Source organism: Cottoperca gobio, chromosome 1, assembly GCF_900634415.1.
Source record: "Cottoperca gobio chromosome 1, fCotGob3.1, whole genome shotgun sequence".
Taxonomy (NCBI): Eukaryota; Metazoa; Chordata; class Actinopteri; order Perciformes; family Bovichtidae; genus Cottoperca; species Cottoperca gobio.
Window position 1 is genome coordinate 6167182 of NC_041355.1, and position 23584 is coordinate 6190765.

Sequence of the window (23584 nt, forward strand, 5' to 3'; positions counted from 1 at the left end):
TACCTGACGTGTGCTATTTTTACTTAAGCAAGTAATCACAGTGAACTAAAGACCAACAAACCTTTTACTTTGTGCACTCTCTTCAAGTTTCCCATCCCTATTTTCAGTTAGTAGTAGCAGTGCTAATTGGTGTGTCAGGTGAAGAAAGAGAGAGAGAGAGAGAGAGAGAGAGAGAGAGAGAGAGAGAGAGAGAGAGAGATTACGCCTCAACCAAACTATACAGTATTTTTGAACAAGCATGCAAACCCATAAACAAAAGGCATTCAGTGATGTGCTACCGGTGTCATTAACTCCTCGTCTGGTGTGCCCGCTGTTGCAGCATCAATGAGAAATGGAGTCTTCTGCAAGGCATGACTAAACCACATTTCTTTTCTCCAGTGCAGGGTTTGGATTTAGGCTGGTGGTTTTGTGATTTCATTGGTTTTGCCAATGTTGTGGTTGTTCCAGTGCCCTGCTTCTGTACTGGGAGTATACATTACAAGCACTGAATCTGTTACGACACCCAGCCAAAGCTTTCACTCGGCAACTGATGACTGGAAATATAAATCAGAAACCTCGAGTCGGCGTGGTTAATGCTGTCATCTGTACTATGCTCTATAATACACGTACACAGAGAGGAGTTACCTAACGCAGCACACGGGGGAGCTTAGAAACATTATCATCCATCAGCTCCAGCCTTGCTAAAGCACATGAATAATTAGTCAGCGTGATCTGTTTTGATGTGGCACAGCAGAACTATTAGCTTTGATGGTAATAATATACAGCTCGCTAACTCCTGTAACTCATGCTGATCCAATGCAAACTTACTGCCAGGCAACACGCACCACTGCGAAGAGTCATTTGTGCAGGTCGTATACGTTTACTAAAGTTGTTGACGCACCTCTTCTCCCCTCAGTGAGGGAGTGCATCCAATAGTGTTGAGAAGGAGGCAGATTTTCTCTTTTGAGTTCATTATAATGTCTCTTTCATATTTGTACTTGCAATGGCTGCTATTTTAAATGAATGTAAAATTAACATTTGGTGTCAATATGTTGCCATGTTAGGTAGCCTAAGTAAAAAAAACAAAAAACAAGACGCACCGACAGGAAGTGTTTGATGTCCTCTATTTTTCCAACCGGATATCAATAGACCTATATCTTTGCAGCTCACTGTGAAGATTAAATAAAGCCTAAGAAGGACTGGATAGAGAAAGGGGGAGCAAAGCGCCTCGTTCATGTGCCTCAATTGCAGTGCTGAGGGAGGGCTATTTCAGGACCTGTAAGTTGTGGCCTGCTATTCTCGTTGCAGGCATATGTGCCATTGATGGGTTTGGGTTTCGGAAATCCTTTGCTTTATGCTAATCAGGCGCAGTGTGGCAAGCAGACAGCTCTGGTGCGGTTGAAGTTGGCATGTCTACTCTACACTCAGTATCTCTGCTAAGTTGCAATTACATTGGTAGTGAGAACCGAACGCTGCATATAACTTAGCCGTGGAGCAATATCCTCCTTCTCTTTTCTTCCCCTGTTTGTGTATTTGATTCAAAATAAGATCAGGAGCTCAAGCTTGCTTTATTTTTACTTTAGTCATAGCCTGGCTTAACAAAGTCTCCTTTGTGTGATCGGTGTCACACAACATCAATCCTCCTACTTGAAGTGAATGGTAGAGCTCAAAAAGATCCCTTGAAACACTTCAACTAGCAGCAGGATTTCTCTCTTTCTCTGTTTCAAAGAGCGCTCAGGACCGGGGGTTGATATCTGTCTGACTAGCTCTTTATTTATTCAGCTTGTGGAAGAATTAAAAGCAGGGTGTCGAGGCTATGCTGCTGTTTGGCCACTATTTGCAGACCTTTGTGATATTTCACATGTGTAAGGCAGTCTGGCGGGCTGTCTGGCAACTGGTTTGACCCAAAAAACAGGGAAGACCTACAGGGGTCCTCCTCCAGATGACTCTGAACTCATGGGTGACTGATGAGATTACCAGCAGATGATGTCACCTCAACAGTGTCTTGGCCCAGTGTTTTCTTAAAGTGTCCTAATAACATATCCAATAGTCCACCACCGAGCCTACTGTTACTGGTTATCTGATGTCAATATCAATATTTGAGAGTAAAACAAAAATCCAATATATAAAACAAACAATATCACATTTCTGACCAGGATCCCTAACATTCGGTTATTTAAGATTTGTGTTGAGTCGGACAATTGTGCTCGTTTCTAATCTTTGGAGTTTTGATCGCTTTATCATGTTTAAAAATATATTAAATAGAGCAACTGAAATTGATTGGCATGGTTGTTGTTTTATGTAATTAATTGTATATGCTTATAATTCATAACTACTATTTCTTGTCTCCAACAGGTCTGGTTACAACTACTTCAAGAAAACTGGACAGGGAGCAACAAGATGAGCACATTCTCGAGGTAAGCACTTTATTTTGTCAAATTTCTCTTATTTATGTAAAAAATGAATTAGTGACAGGATAATCAGAAACCTTAACATTCTTGTAAATGCAAGGATCGAATAAATTCACCTTGTACTGATTCCCGGATGGTGTAGGAAGGAGAGGTGGGAGGCGTGTGGGATATCCTGGTGACTGTTCCTTTGTTCTTCCCCACTGTTCCGTCCCGTGGATGGAGCAAGCTGTGACAGGAAACTGTTGTCAAACCAACAGACCAATGTCTAAACTTGTGGGTTTTTAATTGAGCTGGACTCTGTTCTCCTGATGCTCCGCTCCCTCTTTCTCCCCACACAACCAAGGTCGATAATAAGCATTTTAATTGTGTTTCCGGTGCTGACAGGGAGCAGATTGGAAGCCTTTTAATTATTGTTAGAAGTTACACAATTCAGTGATCACTGGGTGACGGTTATTGCTGGTGCATCTGGTGCCAGAGCGGTGTTATGTTTCATACTCTGATTGTACATTGCACTGCACTAATTGCATAGCGGGAGAGTAAAGGATGGGGATGAAAGTGGGGAATAAGAAACGAATGTGTTGCTTTAAGTAAATGTTTTGGTGATGAACAAACAAGGTTGTAAGAAGAAACTAAACATTTTTACTACACCTGTTGAATTTGTAAAGACTATTGGCTTTCAAGGGCACACAAAGGTTCCCATGCAAACCCAAAGTTCCTCTATCTAGCGGTTTGCTCTAGACGTAGATTGCTACTTCCAACATGTGGTTGAAAGCTGTTGAATTACTAGGTTGGAATTGTCATCTGATTCAAAGTCTTTGTGTCTGAAAAAAAAAAGAAGAACTATATTCCCACCTAAGCTAAAAATTAGTTTATTCATTTTGTTAATTTGTCTCATTTGAAAAAATGCCTCCAGACAGACATTTAATCATTTAATAACCACATTAAACATTAAGCCCAAACTCTGGTCGACTTTAATGTTAAGCCAAATTCAACACGCCTGTTCTCAACATGCAAATATTCCCGCCTTTATTTCTATTGTTTATTACTAAAGCTTACAATGATATGACACAATGTAATTCCAGTGCACAAAGAACCACATTCTTCTGAACTAATACAAAGTATTTCTTGCACAATTCTATTTAATGTGAGTTGAAGAGATAGTTTAAAGCAAAAGTAACTTTTGACCTGAATAGGTAGAAAGTAGATGAGTGAACACAGCCTGGAAAGAGCTGTGTAACCATGGCAACTTAAGAAGTGTGTGCGTGTTTGTCACTGGTTATTGGGAATCCAGCAGGAAGCTCTTTATTGGGCCAGACATTCATGGAGCAGCACAGACCCCTAAACCCTACAATTTGCCCTCTGTGCACACACACACACACACACACACACACACACACACACACACACACACACACACACACACACACACACACACACACACACCTCTCAGTGTATCCTCAGGGCAGCTAATCGAGGGATAATCATGACTATGAGAATATATGTGTGTGCACATGTCTTTGTCTGTGAACTGGGTGCTGGCAGAACAAATCAAATTGAAGTCCTAACCAGTGATGAAGTTTTTGTACGAGCTTGTTGTAGGAGAAGAAACTAAACATGTGGGGCCATGTGGAACATGTGGAGCAATTAGGGTGGGGGCTGTGTCAGCATTGTTTGCACCAAATGCCAGAAGGAGGTGGAGGGAGCACAGGGGGCCTTCAGTTTTTTAAGATGAGAATGATGGGGGTTGGTAGTCGTCGTGTGCCTGTGTGTGAAGGAGAGAAAGAGAGCTAAAGGCAGAAAGGCATTGGGGGAATTTGAGAAAAAGGCAAAGGCTGCTCCTAAAGGTCTGAGTGTGGGCTCTAGCGGCAGGATGAGAGGCCTCCGTCCCAGGAAGGAGGGGGGTGGGTAAACAGCAAAAGTGAGACATGCCAGGACATGCTTGGGATTGGAAAAGGAGAGGTGAATGTTCACATCTGTTGTCTGGAACCTATCCCATTATGCAGTTGACAAGACGCAGTGTACCTGGACAGATCGCTTGTCTGTCCTCTTCCTACTCAGTCTTTGCTTTCTGATTAATACAATTCAGTCTATAAAATGTCAAGAAACAATAAAACAAAACAACTTCCATCAAAAGTTGACCAGTATAGTGTAATCCTTTTTGACCTCAAGCTCCAGGCAAAGGGACGACAGTAAACTATAGTAGTCTGTTTGGGTTTCCACTGCATCTCAAGAAGTCTGAAGAAGTCTGAAGATTGGGCAAATTCAAAGCACTTTTATTTAAACTTCTCACCAACCTGAGTGCCTCTAAAGCTAAACAGATAATGGATCGACTCAGTGCACTTCACTTGACAGCAGTGCTATACTGATGCAAGAAGACTCACTCCCTTGGGTGTAACTTCTCTGTCTTTTGTGTGGCTTGCCTAATTATCAAACAAAAGCTTTCCAAAATGTTGATGCGAAAAAGAGATGCGTGGGGATGCATAGTGTGCATGCACACAGTAACACACAACTGTTTTGTTAAGGTACTGCTGGGACATTTCAATACTTAATTGACCTCCATCCATAAAACGTAAAAAGAAAATAAGCCTTTTCTAGGTATTTTCTATAATCAGGGATTCCAGGCACTATACTTTCATTTATAAAGCTCATGTGATCATAAGCAATGGCTCATTACACCGCACAGGATTGGCACCAACATAGCCTCCAAGACCATCACACTGTTAAGTTTTCTTGTCATCCAGTTTAATAAATTTGTAAAGACTATTGGACAGCTGCACTCACTGCGAGAAAAACAAAAACGCATTACTTTAGTAATTGAAACTATAGCGCCAAATGGTGTGTGCCTGGTCGTGGACTCCTGATGGTTTTTAGTGAAGCACTTAGCAGATGGTTTTAAATGACTGTGACATTTGTTCTGCCCTTCTACAGTATTCTGCGGCTTGAAGCGTGAAATGCTCACATCTCTGACAGCTCTCAAGGCAGCGCTTGAGCCCATTTTTCTGGGACTAGATGAAAATTGTGTTTGTTTAGGTCAGCCCCGTGGCTCCTTGCTTTTTGATTAAACTCCTCAAGCTGTGCACACAAATGTCTAGAGACACATCAGAGTGTTAAATCATGGCACATGTTACAAAGCGTAAGCATGCCACCAGTAACGCTTGATGTCACAACTTAAATTAGGGCCTCATTAATGATTCAGGTGCGCGACACTGACTTTTACACCGAGTTCTTCTGGGGGTTTTAAAAAAGCCCCCGGCCTTTTGTGGAGTGCAGTTACCCTTAATGTTTATTAGCAGTGCAAAATCGTTGTTTGTGAATTTGACACACAGCAGAGTCAGTACAGCTGGTGGTATCAGAGTGAAGAGGTGCAGCTAATTAAAAATAATTAGCTCTGGTGGGTTGTTTGTGTAGAAGCCATACAAGCTACTGTTATCGTGATCACAGACGGACATGTGAAACGCTTCTTCAGTTTAGGAACGTTTCTACTTCGCCATCACTTATATTACTGAATACACCAACACTAGCTAGTAATTCTCCACGGACAACAGTGGATCCAGTATTAGTTTAGAAAATAAGGCTAAGTCATGACCAATGTGTATAAGAACTGATACTGAAAGGTATATTCCCTAAATGTGTTATCGTGCCCCAAATACCCCCAATTTTCGGTGCTTGTACCTTTATGCAAAACATTACATCATTAAATAAGACTGAAATATTCCTCAAGGGTCTGAAACCCCAATAGTGTCCTGCTGTTCCTTACCTTCAACCCGCCTATGTGTCTGAGATAAATTAAAAATGAATTGAATAGAAAATATCACAAAACCAAGGGACCAACATTGCTGCTGTTAAAGTCCTGCACTCTCTCTAACAGGGAGGACAATACAGGACATACAATGTAGTCTTACATTCCCCTGCTGGAGACTCAGAGAATTGTATTTGTAGCTCTAAAACACATCAAGATCTACTTTATGAGTATTTGACTGGATTAATTAATCATACTGTGGAGATTAGATTATTAGGCAACAGCCTGTTACTGATGCATACTTGTGTTTTTAAGAAAATAATGTATATTAGAAAAGACCCCCTGCTAGTAAATCTCAGAAGGAGTCGCCTTTAACTTTTTGATGTTAGTTAATTTGCTGAGAAAGAAGTGGAATGAAAGCCTGATGAAGGGAAGAAGTTTGTTCCCCCTTTCATCTCTTCTTTGATTCATTTTAGGCCTTGGACTGATGACTTTCTAACACAGCTGTCTTCATCTTGATAGTTTTACAGAAAGTTTAATGATTTTGCGGTAATTGTGAACCTTTTCTAAATGATTTGCTGCTTCTTGTTCCAAAACATTCTAACTATTGACGGGATTCAAGTCTTTACCGTATCTATGTATAGAAAACAAAAGGGGCATAAGAATGTGACCGATGTTCACTGCATCAGATAATATTTGCTTCTTTGTTTGTACATACTTCTTGTTCTAAAGTTTTGATTCGTTCTCCTCAGATCACCGTCACAGACCACGGCGTTCCTGCCAAATCCACCACGGTCCGCGTCATCGTCCGAGTCCTCGACGAGAATGACAACAGGCCGTTGTTCTTGGAGAAGATCTACAAGATCAAGCTCCCGGAGCGGGAGAGGCCGGAGAAGGAGAGAGTCACGAAGAGAGACCCAGTGTACCGGGTCATCGCATCTGATCGTGATGAGGGACCTAATGCCGAGATCTCTTACAGCATCGAGGACGGAGACGAAAACGGAAAGTTCTTCATCGAGCCCAAGACCGGGCTGGTGTCTTCCAAGAAGTTCTCTTCTGCTGGAGAATACGACATTCTAACAGTGAGTATCTAATCCCAGGGCTTCACCTTGTCCTCAGCCTGATGGTCTCTCAGTGAGCAGTAAATGTTTACAACAGATGCTTGTTTATTGTTTTACTGTCGTGGTCTCCTATTCCTCTCAAGTTTTCTCAACCCCTCTTTGTTTCTCTACCCTCCTTTTTGTTTTGTTTTTGTGTCAAAAAATGCAGTAAAAAAAAAGTCTCTGTAAAAGAGACTAACGATAATTGGTCCACACGCATCATGTTGTTCCACAAGTGTAGAGGGAAATTACTTGCGAGTAGCATCTACTTAAAATTGTAGGCCGCATGTTCCAAACACCAGGCCACACTATCCAATTAGGATCTCATTGTTACAAAGATGTACAGTATGCTTTCTTTAGTGCCCTGGTCTGAATACTCGGCGGTGCCTTCGTCATCAAGAGCCAGATTTGTCAATCATTGATGTGTCTTCTTTTTGGCCATTAACAGACTTTGTGACATAGCACAGCACTTGAAACATTTCTACCCGTCATGGCAGCCTTCTTAAAGAGTATCTTAGAATTACTGAGGAATAAATGTGTTATGTGTGTGAAAAGCAAACAGACAAATAGCAAGAATGTACTTCTAGTTTAGCGTGCGAAAACTCGTCTTTTTTTGGAATTAACTCATTTTCACCTAGATTTTATGTCCCGACACATCCAAAGGCACTGCTCACTGCCGTCATAGAAGTCCACACAAAAGGTTGAATCACAAAAGAACAGCAAACAAAAGAAGTTTGTGCACTGAGTACGGAAAGGTTTTACGATCTAAACACAAGCCATTCTGTGGAGAATATTTATACTAATTATATGGCACATTTTGTGCCATAAATCAGTGGTTCTACTTGGTTGCACCGTGTATAAAATGTTCTATCTGGATCCGCCAGACATCTGTACAGAAACTCATTTGCAACAAAATCACGCATAACACTGTAACGTCTTTCATTTTCTGCCTCTCTCAGATTAAAGCCGTTGACAATGGACGTCCTCAGAAATCCTCCACTTGTCGTCTGCATATCGAGTGGATTCCCAAACCACAATTGCCTGCAGATGCAGCTCCCCTGCTTTTCGAGGAGTCCCCCTTCACCTTCTCTGTAATGGAAAGTGACCCTGTGGCGCACATGGTGGGAGTCGTAGCCACGGAATCCTCCGATGTCCCTGTCTGGTTTGAAATCACAGGTATTGCCTCCTTCACATGCATCTGTGTGTGCGCGCGTGTGTGTGTGCGTATGTGTGTGTGTGTGTGTGTGTGAATACTGTAAAAATGCTCCATGTCATATAAATGCATTGTAGCTAGAAAAACTCTTTTTAGGACTAACTTAGTGTTTGTGTGTGATATGTCTGGGAACTATGGGATATTACTTCAAAAACAGACATTCAAAAAACAATAATTATAGTATAGTAAGAGTTTAAGTTGTCATATTAGACACTGGCAGCGAGAAGTCAAATTTGGCTTCTGCATTTTCAGGTTTTTCTGGTAGACTGACTACTTTAGACTTGTTAGCTACCTGACAGCCAAAATGGCTCAACATTTACATTGTGGCATTTGTTTTAACATATAAACAATTATCATGCCATAAACATGTATGTTTTTTGTGAACAGCATATAGTATTGTCATTTCTAATGACAGCTAGCCAAATGCAGGAGAGATATATCACATGTAAGCTAGCAAGGAAGATAGCCATGGCTAGCCTTAGCTAAAGCTAAAACTAAATTCACTTCTATGATTTTTTGCTGGCTGTATTCTGTAACAAAAATATCCATTTTGATGAACCTTGGAAATTCAGTGTGTTATTCTATTTAACCAAGTGCCGATAAACCCATTCATGATGGAGACAAAAGCTACATTAGCTTAGCAGAGTCTCAACGTTTGATTCTAAATCCGATACTTAAATCACATATTTAACATTTGTTTTAACAAAATCTTGTTAATCTGTTTGTCAGCCATTTTCAAAACGTTAAACCAATTTTACTGCGTTTCTCTTTTGTAGAGCAGATTAGATAACAGCATTAAATCATGAACTGATAGCTCACAAACAATAAATACTTTTCATAGCTTCCCTGTGTGAGCCAACTGAGAGAGCAGCATATTTTTAATTTACAATTTTATTTGGAAACTCTGTTTTGAAGTGTTAAAAGTGAACTTGTCCTCTCTTGAATGTTTGTGTTTTTAGAACTTCTGATAGGCACTGTATGCATGAGAAGACTTACTGAAAATTGACTGCTTTCAAAAATGCTTGCCTCTTCCTTCCTCCCAGCCTGTCCTCCCTGTAATCAATGTCTGACTGACACGTCTCTTCTCTTCTCTTCTCTCTTTCTGTGTTCTGCTTACCGCTTTCCTCTTTTCTCTGGAATGTTCTGTTTGGTTGGATTTTTGCAAGACGGAATTGAGGATTCTGAGATGTTTTACATCCTACAGATGGCTTGTGACCACAACTGTACAGCAGAAGGTAGCTGCTGGGATCTCCTAATAGGCTGTGCTGTATTAAGAGATCATCCTACACTGTGTGTTGGTGCTTCCTGTTGGCTGTGGTTGAATTGTGTTGTGCTGTTGGATTGATGTTGTGCCACATTTCCCCCCTAAACTCACGACCTGATTAGGTGTCTCAAGAGAAACAGGAAAACCTCCTCTCCTTACCTCGTGTGAATTAGAGCTCCATTTCATATCCGCTGTTGTGTGGTTGATCCTTGAGAGTTTAGCATCATTTTATGCACCGTATAAAAGTGTATGTTGTGTTATACATTCATTGCTTTTATGTACACATCATGTTAGGGTGGATTGCATGAAATGTTAGATAAACAACACATTTGTACTGATAGATAACGATAGATCTATTCTTCATCTTCGACACAGCCAAAGAATTGATGTTTGTGTGCCCATCTCATAACCCCCGTTTTGTGTTTGTGGAACCTTTGCTAAATGCACAGAACTTAGCGAGGATTTGTCACTAATCTTTTGTTCTTTCTTTGTTTGTGCAAAAAAATAATAATTCCACAGGTGGTAATTATGACAGCCGCTTTGACGTGGGCAAGGCCAGTGGAACCTTGATTGTTGCACGCCCCTTGGACACAGAGCAGAAATCAAATTACAACCTGACGGTGGAAGCCACAGATGGGACACGAACTGTCAGCACCCAGGTAATTGAAACACAAATGAAACGGTTGGAAGCTGATGAGACAGTTGTCATGGTTCTGTTTTTCTCTCGTGAGAAATAGCAGAAGGAAAGGGACGGGTAATGAGTGAAGCATTGGCCCAAAGTATCCTGTTTGTGCCGATATGTTTATGTTGTGATGCTACCATTGCTCTCAACTGGCCCGGGGAAATGACTAGATAGATTTGAGTGTCATTACATGTGTTCATGATCGGACTTCTAACCGTATAATGTGGCTCTGAAAACAAATGGACGGATAAAACAACACAAATATGAGATCGGATACGGAAAGGCCGTGCTGTTTCAAGAGATCTTCTTATGTTGTTATATTGTATTTTACCATAGATTATCTGCGATATTTTCATAATCAGCTCACGAGATAGGGAGACATGTATCTTTACCTTCTGACATAGCCAGGCTAGCTGCTTGATCTGGTTTCCAGTATTCATGCTAAGCTAACCATCTCCTGGCTGTAGATTCATAGTTACTGTATCGATCTTCTCGTCTAACTACTCCAAGAAAGCAAATAAGCATATTCTCCAATATCTCATTACGCCTCCGCAACGACACCATCGGTCGGGACAGTGCTATCCGCAGTAACCGCCGTATGAGCGCATAGCAGAATGGCGGCCATTAGCTAGTCAGTTGGACATACACGCAGGGACTCACATGCAGTAACACGCGCACACGGCCGGACCGGCTACATAAACAAAGCACAGGGAAGCTCAGATTACAAAACACACAGAGTGACTTCATTCTTTGCAGAGGTAGACATTTCTACACTAAGTTGTTTGCTGCTTTATTAGTTGTCAGAATGTCGAATTGAGGAGCTTTAAATGGAATGATAAGTTGGTGTTTTTTATGTAAAGAAAGAAAGCAGACTTCATGGAGACTCTTTTGTTGAACAAACCATGATGTGGGCAGTGTCCTGAGTCCTCCTCTGTTCTCCACCATCTCAGTGGAGCACTGAACGCCTGGAATCTTCCATTGTCTCATTCCTGACGCAGAGCTGCTGTGATGATGGTGCCGTCTAGCCAGAGGTTTTTTTTATAGTATACATTCTTGAGCCCCCTCCACTCTTCCCTCTGCTCTGTCTCTCTGAACCTGTGAACCTTCTCTGAGAGGAGCAGATTGGCATGGTCTTTTCTGAATGGGCTCTTAATAACTAAATATATTACACTCATACATATACAAGCATTCTCATGCTACAGTCTGAAACACTGCAGACTCAACTGAAAAGATGCTTTTATGCAGAAGAAGAAATGTTTTAGGTACTGTAAACATCAAGACCCTATGTGAAGCATTTGGATGAAAGATGAAACTAAAAGTTACTTCCAAAAAACTTGCAAAGCAGTTGCATACTTATATTTTAATATATGAATATGCATGTATCTTGCTCCCCAGCTGACACCAAAGCTTAACCGGCACGATAAAAGCTTTTAAACATGCAAGTTGTCTTTGGTTTTGGTTCAGATGGTCATGCCCTGTCCATGAGATGCTGAAGGTTTTTATATGGTAGTTTGGGTCATACGGGATGGTGGCATTCAAAATGTTTTGTCCTTTGTCCTCAGAGGGGGCTTCAGAGAACTGTAGCTGGAAAAGAATCTATTTGTTGTCACTCCGTATGAATAAAGCCTTTCATCATCTGGCTGCTGTGCTCCACTGATCCTCGGTTAAAGCGCCGCCTTCCCTGGCATTTTGCAGCTCATCTGAGGAAGCAGCACGTCCTTTAGTTTAGTGCGGAACCTCACAAACAGCCACAGAGTACCTATTTTATCAGCCATGATTTTCTCACCGCATAAAGCACTTTTTTAAAAGCCCTGACAACAGACACTTATTTAAAAGCCTCTCAGCAATACTGCATGCAGTGACATTTTAAGTCAAATTAATTACATTCAAAGGTTAACCTATTCAGATGGTCTAATTCTCAGAGGAGCTTGATTCTCAGTGGGACCGACTGTACGAGCATCCCTTTCACATCACAGGGAATTGTTTCATTCAGTATTCATATAAAATACTGCAATCAACACACTGAAGTGGATTTCCAGATAATAATCTACTTGCAAAATGTACACCATATCATACTTTACAGACTACATCAAATCGTCCTGTGTGATGGCAAGTTTTACTGTAAGCACTGCTTAATAATCAGCTTTATCAATTCCATCTTTACAAGGGAGCTCAACAGCCTCAGGTTCACAAAAGAAATGGGTCAAAGAATAATCACCTGTACAGTATATCAGATGAAGCTTATTGCCTGCAACAGTGCACAGTTTCGCGTTGCCTGCATATTTTGAAAATTAATATTTTGGAATGTATTATTAGAGCCGTGTCTGATCGGCTCTCTTGTAGATCAGTATGTAAGATACAGTCGCGTAGACCCAGCTGACTACTCCAGGTCAGCTGTTTTCCACAGAGGGAACGGATTTGCTGAATTTGTATGCTCCATAAACCACACTTGTTATGTGATTCATGCCAGTTGCCCGGAATAATGCTGAGAGCCAAATAGGTGACTGAAAAAGAAAAACCGTATTATGAGACTGTAGCAATCCCCAAATATGGTAGGCTAGTAGCAAATACATACAAAAAAGTGTTTTAACTGAACCTCTAAATTGTCCTCCACGTTCTTCCTGTTTTGAAAATCTGAATTTAGCTGAGAAAGAACCCTGTGTCTTGAGTGTAGTATCATATTAGCTGCATATTTGATACATCACTTCCAGTACCAGTCGCCTGACTTGCACATATTTGTGGGAGAGCCCTAAATGTCCTGAGGATACAGCATACTGAGTGCTTCATGTTTCAGGAAATCCATCCGAGTGTTTTGGCTACTAACTTGTTTATCCGATAACATTGTTCAGCTTCCACAGTATTTGCTCTGTCAGCAGGGGTTTTAACAGAAACTGTAAATGCACCTCTTGCTGGGAAGTTAATGTTTTTCCCTTCTAACAGTGAGTAACCAATAGAGCTATGATTTTGAAGAGGTAGTGTCAAAGTGTGAAATGTATTAATATACTTTTTAAGGAAGCTTTACCCATTGACTTTTAAATGCAGGCAAGTTATATTAACCCCTTAGTTAATACACTTGATTGTACAAAACTAGGATGAACCATTGATCGAATCTATATTATTACACGAGAGACAGTTGTTAAGTAACCAATTGTCTCTGACTTAATCCAAGAAGAGATCATTTCATTGTTTGTTATTATTTAAGTATGAATTAGTTTTCTTAGGGGACAGCATGTTGTTCACCTTTTTTAAAACAAGTCACACAGAATGTTACTGCAAATTAGATCTACCCGATCACACGCATGCAGTGCACCTCGTGAAAGCTGAAAAGTTGAACTTATCTATTCCTCAAATCAAAGTCATGAGGAAGCTGTGCTGCCAGACGGGCTGGCCTATTTTCTCTCTCCTTGGAATGTTTTACTTCTTCTTTTCTTTCCTCTTTTTTGTTCTCTCTCTCCTTCTTTGTCTTTCTTTCTGATTTTTTTTCCCCCTCTCCAGTTCTCAAAAAGCTCCTCATTCATTGGCCAGGCATGGCCGGGATGATGATTTGGGTAGAATAAAAAAGCGAACAAGAGCGCTGGACCTCAGTGGGTAGTGGGCTGTGTTAATCCTGTTTTGGGAACATGTTGGGAGTGTTCGGTGCCAGTGCCCTGCCTTTGCCCAGAACCTGCCTCCTGACAGGGGGGGGCTTCCTCTCCTACGCATGGCACAGGACGACAATGAGCACAATGAAAGCCCCCCTGTGTCCTATTCTGGATACACAAAACACAAAAGGTGTTTCGTTATTCAGAAGGCTCTGTTTTCTTTGTGATCTCTTAAGCACACTTTTGTTATTAAACATGTCTATTTTATTTTCCAAATCACAATGACAAAGAGACGAAGAAGAGCGGAGAATTTAAAAATAATGTGAAGTCCAACCTGCCCGGGCCGCCAGTGGTGATATCAGTATGAGGCTCACGGTCTGTGGGAGGTCTATGGGAAACAGTCGGCTGTTCTGTTATGTGCTTTCCATTTGATGATTGTAGTTCTATGAAGGCGTCTCTGAAGGATCAGCTGATGTCGACAAGGGGTGCCGCATTCTAGCCCGGGCACCTCATAGCCAGGAGCCGCGCCAACAAGGCAGGCTCGGCATACCGCCCAGCCTCCCTTCCCCCATCATCAGCTATATGACATCCTCCCTTGGCCATGCAGAAGTACCTCAAGCTGTTCTGCTCACAATCTGTTCCTGGTCTCCTGTTTCTCATGTTATCTCAGTCCACATTACAAAGACTCTCTTTGTGTCTCACTCGAAGGTTCACCTTATTCACTCATACTTATACGTTTCCCTGCCTTCGGTATCAAAGCTGACTATTGTATCTAGGACTCTTTTTTTCTTCCCCTGGAACTTTTTTCTTTTTCTTTTTGTTTTGCATTTTATTTTCAGCCACATCTTTTGTATTTCTATCATTCCAGCCCACAAACCTGTGTTTTCTAAATTTGACCGTCTCCCTTAGCTTTCTTTTGGTTTTCCACTGTCACTTCTCTTTCATACTTCCATCTCATCCTCACAGCACTTTTTTTCTTTAGTATCTCCATCTGTCACGTTTGTGTCTCAGCCTCAATCTTGTTCCTCTCCAGTACTCCCAGAGGAGGCCATATACAAAGACTGCAGAGTTTTCCTCTACACCAGCATTTCTGCTGCAGTCAGGCTGTATCATGCTGCTATGTGATATTTGGGGGCAAAGTTCCTTTGAAGTGTTAGTAGAGCCTCCTTGCGAAAGGGAAGGCAAGTTTGTGTGTAAATGGAGGCTGAATTGCCTTTTGTGTGCTTTCTAAACCATCTAAAGAAGTACATTGTGGATAGATGTGGATACTACTGACCAGGTTCCATTCCCTTCTGCTTCTTGACAGCACTATCAGCTCTTGCCACCTTCCTCACTATTCACAAGACGTGTTATCTGACGCTGGCCAGATTGAGACACATTTGGACAGCCTCTTTGTGAGCAAGGGCACATTTTATTAGCCCGTGTGTGTGCATCTTTGTGTGTAAAAGGTAGATTGTGAGACATCGCGGCTCTGTTACTGTATGATGTCTGGCATTACATGAGAACACGTGCTTGGAATGAGATAGCTTGTCAGCCTACTGAGGAGGCAACATACACTAGAGGCCCAATTTTATAGGCTTTTCCGGGGTTAATTCCTTATTAGAAACATTTTATTTATTTTACATGACACATCCTGATGAGCAGTGCGATTATGGGCCGCTCGTGACACATGATTTGTGGCAAACAGCCAGTTTACAGCACTGAGAGACAGCATGAAGCCCAACGCTCCCCCTACAAGATGACATCTGTGAGCTTCAGCAGCATTGCCAACATCACAGCACACAGCAGATTGTAAATGTTATCAGTGCTGTCAGGTTGAGTCTATATTTGTCTCTGATATAGGCTCATAGCGCTCAACAAACAGTATTATGACGAAAAACAGCAGTGGGTAGTTGTGTTGACCAAAGATCTGACAAATCCTGGTCAGCTAGTGAGCTGTTCGCTGCTCAGAGCTTTCGTGACCACAGTCCCCTTTACTGTTCCTGCACCAAAAAAGCTCGGCTTTGCCTGTTTCCTTACGGGACATCACCCCCTGGTGTTTGGTATGCAGGTGTCTAATCTGGGCTGATCCCTTTGTTCCCCATGTTTGGCAACGGTAGAAGCCCCTCGCTAGTCTGGGAAGCAGAGATGGCATTCCAGCAGCTCTCCATAATCCTCTGTCGGAAGTCCAGTAGACGAGTGGCTGGTGTTGATAAAACATGCTCCCAGTGGAATTTTACAGTTTGGGGATGTTAGATTCTTTGTTTTGTGTGCGGCAAAAAAACACAGCGAGTGCACTTTTCTCTGTCCGAAGCAAGGAGCACATGTGTAGAGATCTGTTTCATGGATTTGTGTCCGAACAGTCGTGTGTGAAAACACAAGCAGAATATTGCAACTGCAAAACAGTAACACTTAAACATGTTGAACCATCCTAAAACTTCTATTACTTTTTTACACATGTTATATGTACGTAGCCCACAGTTCATTAAGATGCACTGTGGTGTTTCAGCATTGATTTCTTGTTTTCACGGTGAGCAGCATCAAGTGACCCTTCAGTTAAAATATTGCTTTTTCCATCATATGTATCGACATGTGTGCAGAGCAGAGACTGAAAGTAAAAGTAAAAGATGATCATCAACAAGTCTTTTGACGATTTTGAGTGATGCTTCACATATATTATTATTATTATTCTGTTAAAAAATACTATTTTTCCTCACACGAGTATTCTGGTTATTATTGGGTTTTTTTTTACAGAAGCTGAACCCTCTTCATTCTTTCTTATCAAATAACATGTTCAAAAGTAACTTTTAACATTATTTATTTTTTGACTGAATAAACCATCCAGTTATTCTCTGAAACATGACAGTGCTTGTGAACATTACAATCAGATAATTGCCTGATTGACTGATTTTCACCTGCATGATTTGGAAGATGATGTAAGTCTGGCGTTAAAAATGTATATTCTCTACAATTTATTTTTCTCCTATAGGTGCTCATCCGTGTCATTGACACCAACAACCACCGGCCGCAGTTCTCGCAGCAGGTGTATGAGATCAATGTCCCTGAAGACAAACCAGCAGGGACTGAGGTCCTGCAGATGAGCGCCGTGGACAGAGACGAGAAGAACAAACTGACCTTTACACTCCTGAGCAGCACTGATCCCTTCAGTCTCAGGAAGTTCCGACTAGATCCAGGAACAGGCACTCTGTACACGGCTGAGCAGCTGGATCATGAGACTATGCATCGTCACATCCTCACCGTCATGGTATGAGCCAATGAAAACTGAACATTTTGCAATAGCTTGGTAAATGATGAGACATTCCTACATATGGTTTAATGGAGTTTATTTGGGAATTGTTAGCTTTATTGGATTATTAAACATCCATGACATTTAGATAAGCTTGTTTGTTTTCTACTCTTTTCAAATTTTGAATAATTTGCTGTTTTATTATGTTGCTATTGAAGAATGAATTATCCCTCGAGGGCTCTGACACCCGTTTCTGTCACTGTTTCTTCCTCTCCTCCGTCTGTCTCTTTCTAAATGTCTCTTCTCCAGGTACGAGACCAGGACATCCCAGTTAAGAGGAACCTTGTGCGTGTTATTGTCAATGTCGATGACACCAATGACAATGCACCCTGGTTCATAGGCACTCCGTACTCTGGCCGTGTGTTTGAATCCGCAGCCGTAGGCTCGGCTGTGCTCCAGCTCACAGCTCTTGACAAAGACAAGGGCTATAATGCAGAGATTGTCTACACCATTGAATCAGGTAAATACACAGAAAGTTGCTATGCCACTCGGTTGAGCCACAATTTCCCTAGTTTTTTTCTCATAGCAGAAAGGTTTCATTGTAAATGGATGCAAATGAAATCAGCTCATAAAAAATGTATGACTCATCTTGAGTCCTGCAGCCCACTGGATCTTGATCATGAATGGAATACTTTACAAAGAGTAGGAGAATATTGAAGACTTTGTCAAGAGGATCTCCAAATACGTGGGAGATGGGTAGATCCCCCCTCAGAATTTCCCACGATGGTTTTCTCCGACAATAGGCTGTTGTATGAGAACAAGAAACATGTGGCTATTAGTTTTTTGTTTGAATACATAAACATATTTGACATAGCTAAGATGACTCAATGTAATTGAATTGTAGCTTTCTTTTTTTTGAGTGAAACTGATGTTTTCCGATGACTGGCTTGGAAAGGACGTTAGCCTTTCTGACATTACAAATGCTTATCAACAACATCTTCTTGGTACAACAGCAACATTATTATTCTTTTGTTTTTTTACATTAACAAAAAACAGTATGTACTGCCACATAAATATATTCTTCTTTTGTTGTCTCTTTCTTACAGGAAATGTTGCAAACTCATTTGCCATTGACACTGTTCTTGGGACAATTACAGTAGCCAAAGAGCTTGATCGCAGCAGCAAGACCCAGTTTGAACTCACCATTAAGGCATCTGATAATGGAACACCTCCACTGTCAACAACCACCACTGTACACATTGTGGTAACAGTTTCTGACAATGCAGCCCCAAGATTCACGGAAAAAGAGTTCTCTGCAGAAGTCAGTGAATCCATCCATCCAGGAAGTTTTGTGAGCTTGGTCACAGCAGACAGCCAGTCGTCTGTATTCTATCAAATAAAAGGTGGCAACAGCGACAGCGCCTTTGATATAAACCCTAACTCAGGAGTGGTTGTGACCCAGAAAGCTTTAGACTATGAGACCGCCCCTCAATACAAACTCATCATACAGGGTACCAACATGGCGGGACTTGCCAGCAACGCAACTCTTCTGATTCACCTAAAAGATGAAAATGACAATGCTCCAATCTTTCTCCAGAAGGAATTCAAAGGATTAATCAGCGAGTCGGCCCCCATCAACAGTGTTGTTCTGACCCATGAAAACACTCCTTTTGTAATTCGTGCCTCTGATGCTGATTGCGACCAGAATGCCATGCTCATCTACCAAATTGTCGAACCTTTTGCACACAACTATTTCGCCATTGACTCGAGCACCGGGGCCATCCGAATCACAACAGCTTTGGATTATGAACAGAGGAGTGTTTTCCGCTTCACAGTCCAGGTCCATGATCTAGGAATGCCACGCCTGTTTGCAGAGATGCCGGCCAACGTGACCATCGAAGTAATTGATGTTAATGACTGTCCACCAGTTTTTAGCCAAGAACTGTACGAGACAACTGTCATAGTACCAACATACAAAGAGGTTGAAGTCATCAAAGTCAACGCTACAGACTCAGACTCTGGGCGTAACTCCAAACTTCTTTTCTCCATCTCAGAGGGAAATATTGGTGACAAATTTAAGATAGATCCAATTACCGGCATCATTTCTATTCAGAATGTCACACAGCTTAGGAGCAGATATGAATTAAAGGTTAGGGTTTCCGATGGTCGATTTGCTGCTGTTGCTACAGTAAAAATAAATGTGAAGGAAAACAAGGAGAGTAAACTGAAGTTCACCAGGGAGTCCTACAAAGCCTACGTCCAAGAAAACTCTTCTGAGAGGAAAACATTAGCAGTCATTGCTGCTGTTGGGAACCAGGTGAACGAGCCCTTGTTTTACAAAATTCTGAACCCTGACAACAGATTTGAAATCATCCGCACATCTGGAGTAATCTCAACCACTGGAATTCCATTTGACCGCGAGGCACAGGACAAATTTGATATAGTTGTCGAGGTAAACAGAGAGGACAAATCTGAAGATGGGGCTCACGTTCTCGTAACTGTGACAGTGGAAGATGTGAATGACAACAAACCTATGTTTGTGAACCGTCCCTATCACGCCCTGGTCCAGATGGACGCAGAGGAAGGCCAAGTCATCCGACAAGTTACAGCAGTGGACAAAGACATGGGCCCGAATGCAGATATCCATTATCACCTGAAGGAACACCAAGAGCACTTTCAAATTACCCCCTCTGGTGAAATCTCCCTCAAAAAGAAATTTGAGAAGGATTCGCTCAACACAGACTTTGTCATTGTTGTTATGGCAAAGGATAATGGAGAGGTAGCACTCTCAGCAGAAGTAGAAGTGCCAATAACAGTGGTGAACAAAGCAATGCCTGTGTTCGAGAAGCCTTTTTACAACATTGAAATCCCTGAAAACATTCAATTACACACACCTGTGCTTCATGTACAGGCCAATGATTCTGAAGGCCCTCGTATTGTGTATACCATCTCTGAGGGAGATCCTTTCAAACAGTTCTCAATTGATTTCAACACAGGTGTAATTCATGTGATTCAGCCTCTGGACTTTGAGACTCATCCCGCCTATAAGTTAAATGTCAGAGCCACAGATTCTCTGACAGGAGCACACTCTGAAGTGTTTGTTGATATTATACTGGAAGATGTAAATGACAACGCCCCTGTGTTCCTGTCGAAGGCCTACTATGCCAATATTTCAGAGGCCTCTGTCATTGGTACATCCATTTTGCAAGTTGCCGCCAAAGATTCTGATACTGGTAGTAACCAAGAAGTATTCTTTCAGCTAGTTGAAGAAAAGGGGAGGAGTTCTGATTTTTTCACAATTGACCGTGACACAGGAATAATCTCTACAGCTCAAGTTCTTGATCATGAGGAGGTCCAGCAGCAAAGGTTGAGGGTCCGCGTTGTGGACGGAGGAGTTCCAGCCCTATCCAGTGATGTCATTGTGACGATAGATGTTACTGACCTGAATGACAACTCTCCAATATTTACAGAGCACACTTACAAAACTACTATTAGCGAATTGGCCCCACGTGGACACTTCATCACCCAAGTCCAGGCATCTGATGTCGATAGCTCAGACTCTGATAAATTGGAGTTCTCCATTATATCCGGCAATGAGGATCAGAACTTTTCTATCGACAAACAGACAGGCGCCATTGCCATTTCCAACCACCGTAGGCCACATATGCAGCCTCTTTACAACCTCAATGTATCAGTATCAGATGGTGTATTCAGAAGCTCAGCCCTTGTCATGGTAACAGTTACTGGCGCCAACTTCCACAACCCCACCTTCTCCCAGGTGGACTATGTGGTAGAGCTTGTTGAAAACTCACCTATTGGTATTTTAGTAGCAGAAGCAAAGGCAACAGATGACGATGAAGGCATTTATGGGCAAATAACATACCAGATTGTCAATGACTTTGCAAAAGACAAGTTCTCTATCAATGAAAACGGAGAGATTTTCACTCTTGAGAGCCTTGATCGTGAGAACACCATTGAAAAGGTTATTCCTATTTCTCTCACAGCTAAAGACGGCGGTGGGAAAGTAGGGTTTTCTGTAGTCAATGTCATTCTCACAGATGTCAATGACAATGCCCCACAATTCAGAGCAGCTGAGTACAAAGCCACTATTGCATCAGATGTCCCAAGGGGAACCTCTGTGGTTAAAATTGCTGCTTCAGACATGGATGAGGGAAGCAATGCTGACATTGAGTATTCAATCGAAGCAGATGTGGAAAATGTGGAGGAGAACTTTGAAATCCACCCAACCTCTGGAGTCATCATAACCAAAGAGAGTCTCATTGGACTTGAAAATGAGCTCTATGCATTCTTTGTGAGGGCAAAGGATACTGGGAATCCAGCCAAACATTCTGTTGTACAGGTTTACATAAGGATTGTTGCACCAGAGATACCAATTCCCAAGTTCGCTGAACCACATTACCGCTACACAATCGCTGAAGACCTTCCCATTGGCACAGAGATCGATGTAATTCAGGCTGAGAGTGAGCAACCAGTCGCGTACAGCCTCGTGAAGGGCAACACTCCTGAGAGCAATGAAGATGAGGTATTTGTTGTAGACAGAGACAGTGGAGCCTTGAAGCTTCAAAAAAGCCTAGATCATGAAACGACCAAATGGTACCAACTCACTTTGCTTTCCCAAACCCAACACGAGAACTATGAGATAGTGGCATCTGTAAATGTTAACATCCAAGTGAAAGACCTTAATGACAACAAACCTGTCTTCGAGTCAGACCCTTATGAGGCTGTCATTGTGGAAAACCTTCCAAGTGGGGCTCAAGTGATCCAAGTCAAAGCCACCGACCTAGACTCTGGAACCAACGGCCATGTTGTTTACAGCCTCAACTCCAAACAGAACTCGCAGGAGATCTCTGAGCTGTTTGCTGTCAATAGCGAAACTGGTTGGGTGACTACCTTAAGAGAGCTAGACCGCGAAAAGAAGAACACATACATAATCGCCGTCCTAGCCACAGACCAAGGAGACAAAGTGCAACACGTTAATGGCACCAGAGTGGAGGTAACAGTCGCTGATGTCAACGACAACCCACCCCGCTTCACAGCCGAGATCTACAAGGGCACAGTCAGTGAAGACGACCCTCCTCCCAGTGGGGTGATCGCCATCCTCAGCACAACAGATGATGATTCCGAGGACATCAATAAGCAAGTGAACTACTTCATCACAGGTGGGCGTTTATTATTTTGCACTTTTTAGTACGCCCAGAGAGTTTACTCCCTACTCCTTTGTGTAACAGTTTTTCATAAACAGAGTTTAAGGGGGATTATCCGTTTATGCCCCTTAATATGATGATAATATCTCATCTTTGAAACATTACACAGTCCTATTATCTGTTAGGAGTCTGAGGTATTGCTTAATCTGCTGAAGCTCAAGGCAAATATTAAGGTCATCATAATACAGAAATGTATAATTATCTAAATAATACTTTGAAATAGACTGGGGAAATAATCTTCCTCTGGTGCTAATTAGCAAGTGTGAATAATTCTGCCAAGTCTGTGAATATCAAGAGGAATCACAATCCAGCATTAGTTCATGTACAATTTCTGTTGTATCTTGCTTTGCTTGTGTATAAAACACATTTGATTTAGAAATAAGGATTTGCTTTGTGGAGTACAGGATGAATACTTTAAAGATGATTTCACTAATAATTTATAGCTATTTAGTGGAATGTAGTTTAAGATTCAGGACAGACCCTTATCCTTGTGTCTTTTTAATGACTGGCTCCTTTCCTGCCTCTGAGTTGTTGATGATTCTGAAGTGGTATATTTCTTTTTAACACTACATAGGAGGGGACCCACTTGGCCAATTTGCTATTGAACACATTCAGAATGAATGGAAAGTCTCTGTCAGGAAGTCCTTGGACCGTGAAGAGAAGGACAATTATCTCCTTAACATTACCGCCAGTGATGGCATCTTCACTGCCAAAGCCGTCGTAGAGGTCAAGGTGCTGGATGCCAATGACAACAGCCCTGTATGCGAAAAGGTAAAGTCTATTTTTTCTCTCGGCTTTGTTGTAATTTCAGCTTTTAATTTGCCTTTGTTGTGCCCTGGCATTCGCTTTAATTTCTCGTTCCGTCCCCCAGTCCCTGTACAGTGAGAGCGTCCCAGAGGATTCCCCTGCCAGCAGGCTCATTTTGCAGGTCTCTGCCACAGATGCTGACATCCGCTCAAACGCCCAAATCTCCTATGAGCTCCAGGGAGTTGGATCTGAATTGTTCATCATTAACTCTGATTCAGGTGTGTAACTGTGTGTTAAAATAATGCATGCAAATGTTTGTATGTATGACAATCAGTGTTGATTGTTTGATGTTTTGTGGTCAGTTTTTTTCTGAAGCCTTATTTTCCTGCAGTCATTCAGTTGGATTGCGTTCCAGCT

The 23584-nt window shown here is 41.8% G+C and overlaps 1 protein-coding gene across 1 annotated transcript in view; it reads left to right on the forward strand.

Moving 5' to 3' along the window:
- fat1a (FAT atypical cadherin 1a) overlaps nt 1-23584 on the forward strand; it is a 68343-nt gene that overhangs the window by 24784 nt on the left and 19975 nt on the right. Inside the window, 9 exon segments of the mRNA XM_029440882.1 lie at nt 2335-2396; nt 6882-7211; nt 8189-8405; nt 10226-10365; nt 16938-17213; nt 17505-17715; nt 18302-22375; nt 22995-23191; nt 23292-23445. Of these exon segments, the coding sequence (XP_029296742.1) occupies nt 2335-2396; nt 6882-7211; nt 8189-8405; nt 10226-10365; nt 16938-17213; nt 17505-17715; nt 18302-22375; nt 22995-23191; nt 23292-23445 (5661 nt within the window).